At 43.5% G+C, this 12,318-nt stretch overlaps 1 protein-coding gene across 1 annotated transcript; it reads right to left on the bottom strand.

Moving 5' to 3' along the window:
• Window positions 1-9: 9 nt before the first annotated feature.
• LOC124128396 lies at window positions 10-12,270 on the bottom strand. The gene is made up of 6 exons (XM_046491811.2): window positions 12,060-12,270; window positions 8,498-8,579; window positions 7,341-7,490; window positions 4,113-4,224; window positions 1,675-2,750; window positions 10-94 (listed from the first exon to the last, which is right to left on the bottom strand). Exons 2-5 carry the CDS (start codon window positions 8,577-8,579, stop codon window positions 1,676-1,678), a joined length of 1,419 nt encoding a protein of 472 aa, XP_046347767.2. The 5' UTR covers window positions 12,060-12,270; the 3' UTR covers window positions 10-94; window position 1,675.
• Between the last annotated feature and the right edge of the window lie 48 nt (window positions 12,271-12,318).

Raw genomic sequence — 12,318 nt, forward strand, 5'->3', positions numbered from 1 at the left:
AACACAGGATGAAGTTTCAAATCCATTTATTATTACTGATCCAGACTGTCAGGTCTTCAACCTTCTTTGACAGCAGTCCGTACGCTTGAAGTGTCTGAAATGAACAACAGTGAGTGAGCATGGTTTTACGCCGCTTTTAGCAATATTCCAGCAATAGGCAGGTCTTGGACGTTTACTTTGGTGAAACCAACCAGCAAACCTAGAAACATAATGTGATCTAACCGGGTTTCGAACCTACATTTATAACTTTCCGGCACGCCCTACACACGGTATACAACCTAACGTATGGATCACATAGTGATTGAATGTTGTTTTACGCTGCAATGAAGGTCCCGGATGCAGCATGACTTCCTGTAACTAATCCATCATGAACCCCCGTGAAGACCAGGGACAGAACTGGTCTTAAGCACATCATGCGTGTCTCCCCACGTGATGATCCGGGTTAGAATTGGTCGCCAGGTACCTATGCTTGTCGTAAGAGGCGACGGGGGCGGTCGGGTAGCCTAGTGGTTAAAGCGTTCGCTCGTCACTCCGAAGACCCGGGTTCGATTCCCGACATGGGTACAATGTGTGAAGCCCATTTCTGGTGTCCCCCTGCCGTGATATTGCTGGAATATTGCTTAAGGCGGCGTAAAATCATACTCACTCACTCACTCCGTAAGAGGCGACTTACGGGATCGGGTGGTCAGTCTGCTGACTCGGTTGATGCATGTCATCGTATCCATCGTGTCAATCAATCACTGGCTTGTCTGGTCCAGATTCTATTATCTACCGACTGCCGCCTATACATGAAATACTGCTGGCTCTTGTGTTGAATAACACACAAACGAAACACGGACCAGACAAGCAAGTGGTTGACATTGGTTTGTTGTTTTACGCCGCACGCAGCAATATTCCAGCTATATGACGGCGGTCTGTAAATAATCGAGTCTGGAACAGACAATCAGTGATTGATATCATGAGAATCGATCCACGCAATTGGGATCGATGACATGCTTTAAACCAAGTCAGCGAGCCTGACCACCCGATCACGTTAGTCGCCCCTCACCACTACAGCTTGAGCAACAGTCTACAGTCTAGGAATGTCCAGCTAGGGGGCGATGGGGTAGCCTAGTGGTTAAAGCGTTTGCTCGTCACGCTAAAGACCTTGGTTCGATTCCCCACAAATATGTGAAGCCCATTTCTGGTGTCACCCGCCATGATATTGCTGGAATATTGCTAAGAACGGCGTAAAATACAACACGCTCACTCCAGCTGGGTAAAGGTAGTAGGTGGATCAACATTTTGTAAACACAGAGTCACTTCAGTTGACCTTCACGACAATCAATGTAGCTGGTTTCCTCAAAGGGCATGAGTGGGTGGGTGAGTTGGGTTTAATGCCGCTTTGAACGTTATTTCAGCGTTATTTCTGTACGGAGGGACAACCAAGGATCATAATCTGGGGTTCGAACCCATGACCAGGAGAGCCTGACAGACAAGGGACGCAACTCAGCACACGACGTTTAGACGCCGACTACTAGGCCACGTATGGATGCTTTAGGAATAGCACAAAAATGTTCTTACTGTTTTATCCTTACTTAGCCTAACATATCTACATTTTGATTTGAACATAGTATACAAATCTATATGAAATAAATGTATCGCGGTTAGGGGAGGAATAGGATGAACACTTACTTTACTCGGCGTGACGCACTGGTTGGCCGTGTGTGAGGAACTCCCCTTTTGTGACGCTTTCCGCGTCAACCTCGTCCTGATGGCCCCAGTTGTTGAGAGAAACCCTGAAATGCGACTTTTTTCCAGAGTATGGCTTTGACTTTGGTTTCTTTTGATTACCATGGGTGGCTGTTTTTAAAGGTTTCATGCACTTTGAACTTCTCTTGACCTTTGAACTATGTCTCTTCTTGGTGGCCTCATGTTTTACAATGCTTGTCCTAGGTGCCGAAATATGTCCCGTCCGCCCCTCACCCATCTGCCTCCCTTCCGCCTCGCACCGAATTGAGGGGAGTTTGGAATATCCAAACATCTCGCTTTGACTTAAGACGCAATCGCCGAAAAGGACATTCTCCGGGTCATGAAGACAATTCTTTCCAGACAGAATCCAGTGATCCTTCGTCTCAGGTGTAGTTCGACCGAACGTCTCTTCATCCTTCAGCGTGTGCTTGTTGATGTCCACTTTGAGCGTGTACACCTTGCCGCCACCATACCCGACACACGACCGTCCAAGATAAGGAGCCAGGGCGTTCAGCTTGAACACGTTCAGAGGAGCGAACGGCGGACGGGGCAAGCTCCGCCCAAACCTTTTCATCTGATCCTGGAAGTCCAACCCTTTCCTCAACGCAGGATTTCCCATGTTCCTCAATTCCAGCTGATTCCGGATAGCTTCCTCAAACTGCTGCCGTAACATGAGGCTCTCCGTGCCTGAGTGGTTCGCACCCACTTGGTTGCGGTACTTCTCCTCATACTGCTTCAAACTCCTTCGTTTGATCAGCTTCACAAAGGACACCAGGTACTTGTTCCTTTCGACGAGTTCCTCCATGCTTGCTTTGAGGATGCTGTGGATGTTCTTCATCTGCTCAAACTCCGGCCTCTCCTGGGAGTATCCCAGCTCGAAGTTCCGGCACTGTTCCCGCCATAACGTGGCCTTGTCGTCTGCTACCTCGCGCAACCCTTTCACCATACGATGCCGACTCATGGCTGACGTCGCTCGCTCGTGGTTGACGGAGTACTCGTTTGAAACCTTCTTCAGTTTTCTGGAGTAAAGGTTGAAATGAGTGGATGACATAGAGTACTGTCATTGTCAATAGTTCATAAGGTGAGGTGAGGGGAGGGGGGGTGAAAAGGGGTGTAACGTTCCGTTCAGGATTATTGCATGTGTGTGTATGATTGAGTTGTGCATTCGGCACCACTCGCGTCTTTCCGTAATCTATGTGCAATACTCCGTCATTCGTCACCACTCGCCCCTTTCCGTAACCTGCAAGAAGACTCGTCCCCCTATCGATGAAGGGTTTATGCGAAAATACGACAAACCAATCAGAATGCGCGTATGATTTCAAGTTCCTCGTCAGAGAATCCCTCAGGAATAATTTTTGATTTTACATATGTCTTGCATCTAAAAATATACCCAAGACACGTTTAAATGTGTTCAATCATACTGTATTATTCAGCATGTCCAGATGTGCCTTAAAATGCATCTGAAATATATATAATATATGGGGAAATATATGTGAACAATTACGCAACGAGTTGACAATTGTTTTAGGTATGCCCGTTTGCGCTAAGACGGAACCCGGTCGCAAAAATGGCCATGAGGGGCAATAGTCGCTGTTCGGCTTGTCCCGGAATAACACGAGTTGGTCACGAATGCTACTCCTTGGCCATCCAAAAGGCGTCTTTTGGAAGTTTCTGGAACCACTCACTTACCACTCGCGTCTTTCTGTCCACTTAGTCGCCACTAGTGTCATTCCGGGACAGGGGCGGTGGGGGAGCCTAGTAGTTAAAGCTTAGGCTCGTCACGCCGAAGACCCGGGTTCAATTCCTCACATGGGTACAATGTATGAAGCCAATTTCTGATGTCCCCCGCCGTGATATTGCTGGCATATTACTAAAAGCGGCGTAAAATACAACTCGCTCACTCCAAGAACCTCATAAGTTGACTTTCACGACTCGCTGACTTGGTTGATGCATGTCATTGTATCCAAATTGCTCACGATGTCAATAACTGGATTGTCTGGTCCAGTCTAAATTATTTACAAACCGCCGTCATATAGCTGGATTACTACTGAGTGCAGCGTTAAACAACGCACGAACGAACGAACGAACGAACGAACCTTCACGACATTCAATGTATCTGTCTCCTCAAAGGGCATGAGTGAGTGAGTGAGTTGGGTTAAATGCCGCTTTGAACGTTATTTCTGCGTCATCACAGTTCCTCGGCTTACAAGTACAATGCTGGCAACCAAGGACCATAATCTGGGGTTCGAACCCTTGACCAGGAAAGCCTGACACGGACAAGCCGAATAGCGTCTGCAGGTTTCGAAAAGGGCAAGTGGTGACTAATGACTGAGATTGTGTACCCTCGGTTTCTGGATTCAGACTACATGTCATCGACTTACTTCTTGATGAGGACGAGCTGCTTCTCCAGGGCGTCTATTACCCGGCATGCCGTGTTGTACACGTGCCACGTCCTGTCCAGCACGGCTGTTCCACCGCGGTCACCGGGGCAACCTGTAACACACATGGTTGATCCATGAACATCCGGGGTAGAATAGGTCTTCAGCAACTGAGTCACTGAGTCACTCACTCACTCATGAACGACCTGATGATGATAATTCCACCTACCCATCAGTCTCCATACTGTGTAATAAGCTTACGTGAACTTGCTAGTTTGATTGTTGTTTTGCTCAGTAATATTCCAGCTATTGACATCGGCTTGTAAACCAGTGATTGATATTATGAGCAACGTTCTACACCGTCAAGGTGCGCTGACACGCACTAGTCACTAAGCCTGATCACCAGTAACATAGGCTTAGGTTGCTGGAGACATATTTGTACCCAGAGACCCGTGAAGATCTGGGTTTAATATTGATCTTCCGCAATCCATGTTTTTTGTAAGAGGTGATTATTCTGGTTTCCCAAGCCATGACATTATTACAAGCGGTGTAAAACCTAATTCACTTGCTGTGTGAAGGGTGAACGTCTTAGAAATACAACTTGGCTTCCCGGGGTGAAGGTCTGTTGTGATCCAGCAAAGGATCTCAGTATGCTCATGGGTCAGTCTGCAAGGTGTCCCCCTACTTGTTACTAGTCCGTGGTTCGAACCCCAATCTCAATCTCTCAGTCAGTCAGTCATGAACGACCTGATAATAATTCCACCTACCCACCAGTCTCCATACTGTGTAATAAGCTTACGTGAACCTGCTGGTGTGATTGTTGTTTAACTCAGTAATATTCAGCTATTGACATCGGCTTGTAAACCAGTGATTGATATTATGAGCAACGTTCTACACCGTCGGGGTACGTTGACTGGTCACTAGTCACCAAGCCTGATGTTCCGATCAATTACGTCTCGTCTTACCACAATCATAGGTTGCCGAAGACAATTCCCTGGAGATCCGGGATCGAATAGGTCTTCAGCAATCCATGACTTGCCGTAAGAGGCGACTAACGGGATCGGGTCGTCAGGCTCACTGACTTGGTTGATGCATGTCATCGTGTCCCAATCGCGTGGATCGATGCTCATGATGTCAATCACTGGACAGTCTGGTCCAGACTCGATTATTTACAGACCACCTTCATACAGCTGGGGTATTGCTGAGTGCGGCGTTAAACTACAAACAAACAAACATGTTTGAAAGTTGCTGCCGACTTGACGTCGTGCTCTGCTCTACTTTCACGATGAGACAACACCAGACCAAAAGCCGAATTTCACACATTTGAAATAAACGCAAAAACATATTGTAAATGCATGCAAATATTGTTCCTCCATGTGGTTAATAGAGCAACTGGGTGAATATAAAGAACTTTATACGAATCAATCCTACAGTGATCTTCTTGTTGGGCTGTGCGCTGACCACAAGCTGCAAACTTCACATTTGTATATGCCTCATATCTAAAGTAAGTGAGTGTTTTCCAGTTATATCACAGCGTTAAGTTTATGCATTTGTTAGAAACATACCACATTGGTGAAACCCACGAGCACAGGTAGTGGTGACGACCCTGATTAGTAACATAATCAGGGCGAACCGGGATTCGAACCCACGATCATAGGTCTCTAGTGTGCCCAAGGGACGCAACTCTGCACTGTGGCTTCCCAGTTCCCCCTTATGTCTAACTACGCCAAAACATCTAGAGTGAAAATTAAGTTAAGGTATTCTGGTGGAAAGGTACGAACATAAAGAAGTCGAGCATCCCAACCTTAGAAAACAGCGACAGCAAATAGACTCGTTCGCGTTTTCCATCGTCAAGAATTCATGGCTTAAGGAACTGTGAGGTACTTACGATGACATCTTCTGGTATAATACATTTAAAAAGCACTTTTTCTAACGACGTATTGAATGAGTGAGCGTGTGAATGTTGTTTTAGCTGCAGTTGTATCATGACGACGTGCAGAGTTATCTCCCTAAGCGTGTCAGGATCCGCTGGTTGTGGATTCGAATCACAGATTAGAATAATTCATCCCGATGATGTTCTTTGATCATCAGAACACATGCTCGTTGGTTTCCCATTTGTTGGAAATATCTTCGTTCATATAAACATGATACAAACACGATATAAACATGATATAAACCGATATGAACAAATGAACATGATATAAACATGATATGAACATTATATGAAGATTATACGAACACGATATAAACATGATATAAACATGAAATGAACAGGACATAAACATATGATATAAACATGATACAAACATGATATAATTTGTTTGTTTGTTTGTATGTTGTTTAACGCCTGAATCAGCAATATTCCAGCTATATGACGGCGGTCTGTAAATAATCGAGGCTGGACCAGACAATCCAACGATTGACAACATGAGCATCAATCAACGCAATTGGAATACAATGACATGCATCAACCAAGTCAGCGAGTCTGACCACCCGATCCCGTAAATCCTTCTTCCGACAAGCTTTGTCGCCTTTTACGGCAAGCATGGGTTCCTGAAGACCTATTCTACCCCGAATCTTCGCGGGTCTAAATATGATATAAACACGATATGAACATTATGTGAACATGATATAAACATTATCGCACATTGACATATTACCGTCATACATGTCGAATATGACCAACGTTTATCACAGGGCCATGAATGACTCACACAACTGAACTGCAGGGCTATTTAATAACAGCGTAACAGCGTTTTAAACAGAGTATTTGCGTAAAATACCCCCCAAAAAAACCAAAAAAAAATTTTTTTAAATAAAATAAAATAAAAGCATATTCAAAACCCAATTACTTTTAATTATCTGGAACGCATGCATTAAATGAAAAACCCAAATGTATAAAAACAGCTCGCGTTAATACCCAATGAAGCTTTTTCAGCATGCGTACAAAGGAGCTAATTTCCGAAACACAATTACGAGCTAATTTACTTTCCGAGTTAGCCTATATATTTAAAACAGTTATATACATCTAAATAATTATTTCCTTTTTTTTTTAAATCTTAAAATGTTCACTTATTTTGGGAAAAAACCTATAGAGTTATGAATAGATGAGTGAAAAAATAGTGGTAACCCAATGAAAAATGTAATAACCCAATTAAAATAGAAACCCTGGAGTAAAAACTCAATTGCTCAAAAAGTTACCTTGAGCCCTGCGAGATGCAAATGACATACCGTACACATCCTGCATCTGTTCCTCCGACAAGTCATTGGTCAGTGGTTTGATCACCTGATCAACACTATGTGGTGACGTCACAAACTCTTCGATGACTTGTGGGTCAGTCGACGAAAGACGATAGCCCGGGTCAAAGGTGCACATCGTGTCTGTTGAAAAATGCATTCAGACACATATACACAAGCAATGTACAAACAGGACACTATCTACAAACACTGATTTGGAATAAAGTATCGTTCTGGGCCCGGTTGCACAAAGCCGTCTTAGCGCTACAACTGTCGTAGGCCTATGTTATAGTATGGGAGTACTTAGCGCTAAGACAGCTTTGTACAACGGGGCCCAGGACGATCGTTGCTCAACGGTTACTGTAGGTCTATATTCATGTGTCATCAATTATTGCGGATCACGTGACCATCTTGACAAGTTTTTGATTATGTGCACCGATAGGGGGAAAAAACGTATTAAACTGAAAATCCATATCACCAAATAACTATTATTTTCTTGCCATGATAAATGCATAAGAACATGTCTGCTTGACTCTGTTGGTGCATAAACTTCAAACTTATGATTTTAAACGTGTGCGAAATCTGCACTGTTGGAAGCGCTCGTACAATCATTACGTTTTACTGCGTGCCAATAGCCATGTTGCATTCAACATCAAGCACAACTTGTGGATATTGTTATTCATATGGGAAATTACTTAACGCCCTATACGCCAGGGACCTGATGTCCCTATTTAGCACCAAGGGTGTTCAATTATCTTATATTATTTCTTTCTCACAGATTATGACAGCAACGAATCGCGCTTTTCCATTTTGTTTCTGAAAGTGAGGTTCGAGTACATGACGCATGCGCATTCCCTGGCCCCTCACTTTAATGTTTCCAAAGACCAAGGTTTATAGAAATTAGATATACAATTATATATCAAGCAACATTTAGATAAGGGTCACGACTGCAGGCAGATTGTGAACGTGAACACGTGGAGTTGTGAAACTAGCGTATCCACATCCAAAATGGATTACATCTGGCCGAGATGACCGGCGGGATTCAGGTGTGCCGAGTGCGTTGTGAGAGTGTTTGTTGACGCAGAAGGTTTAATGGGGTTGTTTTATATATTTGCAGCTATTGTTTTGAGATGGTCCCTCGGGAGCAGCACCTGCTGAGGGTGACGAGACTTCCGGATGTTCCAGGACGGGGGTGAGGGGGCGACGCAGCTCGGGGATCGAGTGGTTCCACATCTGAAATGTACAAACGTGACTAAGTGAGTAGATGTAGTTTTACGCCGCAGTCAATAATATTCCAGGTATATCAACTCGCCACAGTCAGTTATATTCCAACTATATCAACTCGCCACGGTCAGTAATATTCCAACTATATCAACTCGCCACAGTCGGTAATATTCCAACTATATCAACTCGCCACAGTCGGTAATATTCCAGCTATATCAACTCGCCACAGTCAGTAATATTCCAACTATATCAACTCGCCACAGTCAGTAATATTCCAACTATATCAACTCGCCACAGTCAGTAATATTCCAGCTATATCAACTCGCCACAGTCACAATAAATTTATTTGATTTATATTATGATGGTTTGTGCCCGGTATAAAACACTGAAGTACATATCTACTAAATTTATATCATACCCTACACGTAACAAATACATTATGCTTTTGGTATCAACGGATACGAAACGACACCTGGCTATGTATATTTATATGCAAATTGCTTCAAAAACATCCACGTTGACTGATGATATATTTTTATATATATATTTTATACTGACTGACCACGACCATGTGTGCATGAACACGGCCCGGAAATCTATATGCATCATGAATAAAGATATGTGTACAATAAATTCAATAATTTCGTCGGAATCGCCTAATAATTTTTTAACCATTAAATGACAGCTATATGTGAGAACCAACGACTAACTTCTAAGTTTAGTTCTATAGGGGCGGTAGGGTTGCCTTGTGGTTGAAGCGTTCGCTCGTCACGCTGAAGACCTGGGTTCGATTCCCACATGGCTACAATGTGTGAAGCCCATTTCTGGTGTCTTCGGCTGGGATATTGCTAAGAACGGCGTAAACACTCACTCACTCACTCACTCACTCACTCACTCAGACACACTCTAAGTTCGATAAATGTACCACAACAAAAAAATTAAATAAACCGAGAACTATTCATCTCGTGGTACACTCATATAGTCTTTGAAAGCAATCAATGCTGTACTTAAAACAATTTAGATAATTTGGTAATACCTTACTTTGTAGAAAGAGATCGGAAGAACAAATAATCACTTTCTGTGGCATCAGCGCTGTTTCCAGTTTCTGATTTTTTAGCCGAACGAATCTATTAATACCGGATATTTAAGAATATGTTCAACGCAATTGGGATTGATGACATGCATCAACCACGTCAGCGGGCCTGACCACCCGATCCCGTTAGTCGCCTCTTACGACAAGAAAGTCGCCTTTTACGGCAAGCATGGGTTGCTGAAGACCTACTCTACCCCGGATCTTCACGGGTCTCGCGAGGTGTCTGCTAACATGTCGAGAGCAGTAGATATTAACGATTTGCATCATTTGGGCTTTAGTGAGTGAGTGATTTGTTTAACCCCACTTTGAACAATATTCCATCACGGCGTGTCAGCTTAATTTTTGGGGAAAGCCCCAAATGATGCAGGTCTCAGACGTTTACCACAAACCAACAAACACGGGTATGGTGCTGACAAACCTAGAAAAATAATCGAAATTCGAACCCACAGTCTGTACAGCGAATTAGGGTGCCTTAGACGACTGAGCCACCCGTGCCCACACTTAGGCTTTAGGCTCTGCCCTTATTAGTGGAGTTGAGGTTTTTTGGTTTTTTGGTTTAACGCCGCACACAGCAATATTCCAGCTATATGACGGCGGTCTGTAAATAATCGAGTCTGGACCAGACAATCCAGTGACTGACATCATGAGCACCGATCCACGTAATTGGGATACGATGACATGCATCAACCACGTCAGCGAGCCTGACTACCCGATCCCGTTAGTCGCCTCTTACGACAAGCATAGTCGCCTTTTACAGCAAGCATGGGTTGCTGAAGACCTATTCTACTCCGGATCTTCACGGGTCAAGAGTTAAGTAAACAGTCGCTGGCTGAATATTCGCGGGTTTTCGGGTAGGAATATAGGTCCCCAGTGTGGGTAGGTTACAGTTAAGTTTCTAAGTGGTAAACACTAAGTAGTGTGACTTACAGGATATTCAACCAGTGTGAATAGCGTTCACACACCGGCGTATTGTTCACAACTGAAATTGATAATGTCAAAATTACCTATCAATTACCATTTCTTGTTAACAGTTTCAAGTCGGGCAAAATCCAAAGAACTATTTCAACCGATTCAGTGTCGTAGTGTTTTAAAGTTTGGTATTTGTTTTGAAATTGTTTGACGCGGTCATTGTGCGTTGGTACCCCTAAGATCCGAATTATAATAGATTCTCAGCAACCCATGTTTGACGCAAGGGGCGGCTAAATGGAACCAGTGGTCAGGCTCGTTGACTTGGTTGATGCATGTCATCGTATCCCATTTGCGTGCATGGAGCGATGCTCATGATGTCAGTCACTGGACTGTCTGGTCCAGATTTGATTATTTGCAGACCGATATCATACAGCTGGAATATTGCCGAGTGCGTCGTCACAGAACAAACACATATAAACAATACACGTGACAGGGTGGCCCAGTCGTCTGAGGCGCCGCAGTTCTCTGTGCAGAGTTGCGTCCCTTGGGCACGCCAGAAACCTATGATTGTTGGTTCGAATCCCGGTCCGCCCCGATTATGTTTTTAGGTTTGTCAGCACCATACCGTGCTCGAGGATTTCACCGAAGTGGTAAACGTCTGAGACCTGCGTCAGGCTTTCCTCTCACATTAAGCTTACACGCCGTGATATAACTGGAATACTGTTAAAAGCGGCGTTAAACCCAACTCACTCACTCTGGTGGACTAAACATGTTAGTTTCTATCGCTGCTGGAGGCGAACCGATCATGCATGAAGGTACAGACATTACGAAATCCTCGTCATGCACTAAAACATTTACAAACGTATCCAAAAATGTGTATGTTGTTTTACACCGCGAGGAGCAATATTCCCGCTTAATCACAACGGACTTTGACAAACGAGACCTGAGATTTGTGTTTACTCATGTTTTAAACAATTTAAACTTGTGCTGCTTTCATAAACTAAAACATGTTCTCTTGGCGGGGTACAATCTCATAATCTGATTGAACTAAAAAACTATATTACTGATACTAAACTGCTTGGCGAAGTATACACCCAGGGCTTTTGTCTGGTAGATATTAAGTCATTGCTTTCTTCGGAGCCTTGGTGGAGCTTTTGGTTTTCCTGGACACTTCTCGCTAGCCATTATTTGACCAAAAAGATATGTGCCACAGTGGCAAAATCGGCCAGGGAAGTTATAATAACTAGTCAATGATCACAAAAGTATCACATCCTTATAACGAAAGTTGTATTAATTAACCTTAAATATTAGTAATTATTGTTAGTGTTTGAAAAATAAGACTATTTTACATGCATTATCTGGGAACACAGGCCTTATATGGAATATATTGGGCGTTCTTAATTCCGCTTAGTCGTATTTCATAACAAAATAACTCTGTTTATGTAAGACATGTTTATAATCCATACTGTCATTTTTTTATCTCTCACCTTGTCGACTATCACTTCTTTCTTACGTAAACTTTCATCTTGTCACTCGAGCCCTGACTCGTCCGACATTTTGATTGACAGTCGCAAGCTACTATTACGTCACACCATTGTCTCGCGAAAACGGAAATAATTTCCTTCTGGTACACAAATAAATCGCTCTACGTGAGGAAGTTTAAAATTAACTGTTATGAACTTTCTGGGAGTGAACGAAGAAAATTTATTTCTTTGTAATGGCCTTTGCAATTAACATTTGGCGTTT

This window comes from Haliotis rufescens, unplaced genomic scaffold (assembly GCF_023055435.1).
Source record: "Haliotis rufescens isolate VD_foot unplaced genomic scaffold, xgHalRufe1.0.p SCAF_43, whole genome shotgun sequence".
In the NCBI taxonomy this organism is placed as follows: Eukaryota; Metazoa; Mollusca; class Gastropoda; order Lepetellida; family Haliotidae; genus Haliotis; species Haliotis rufescens.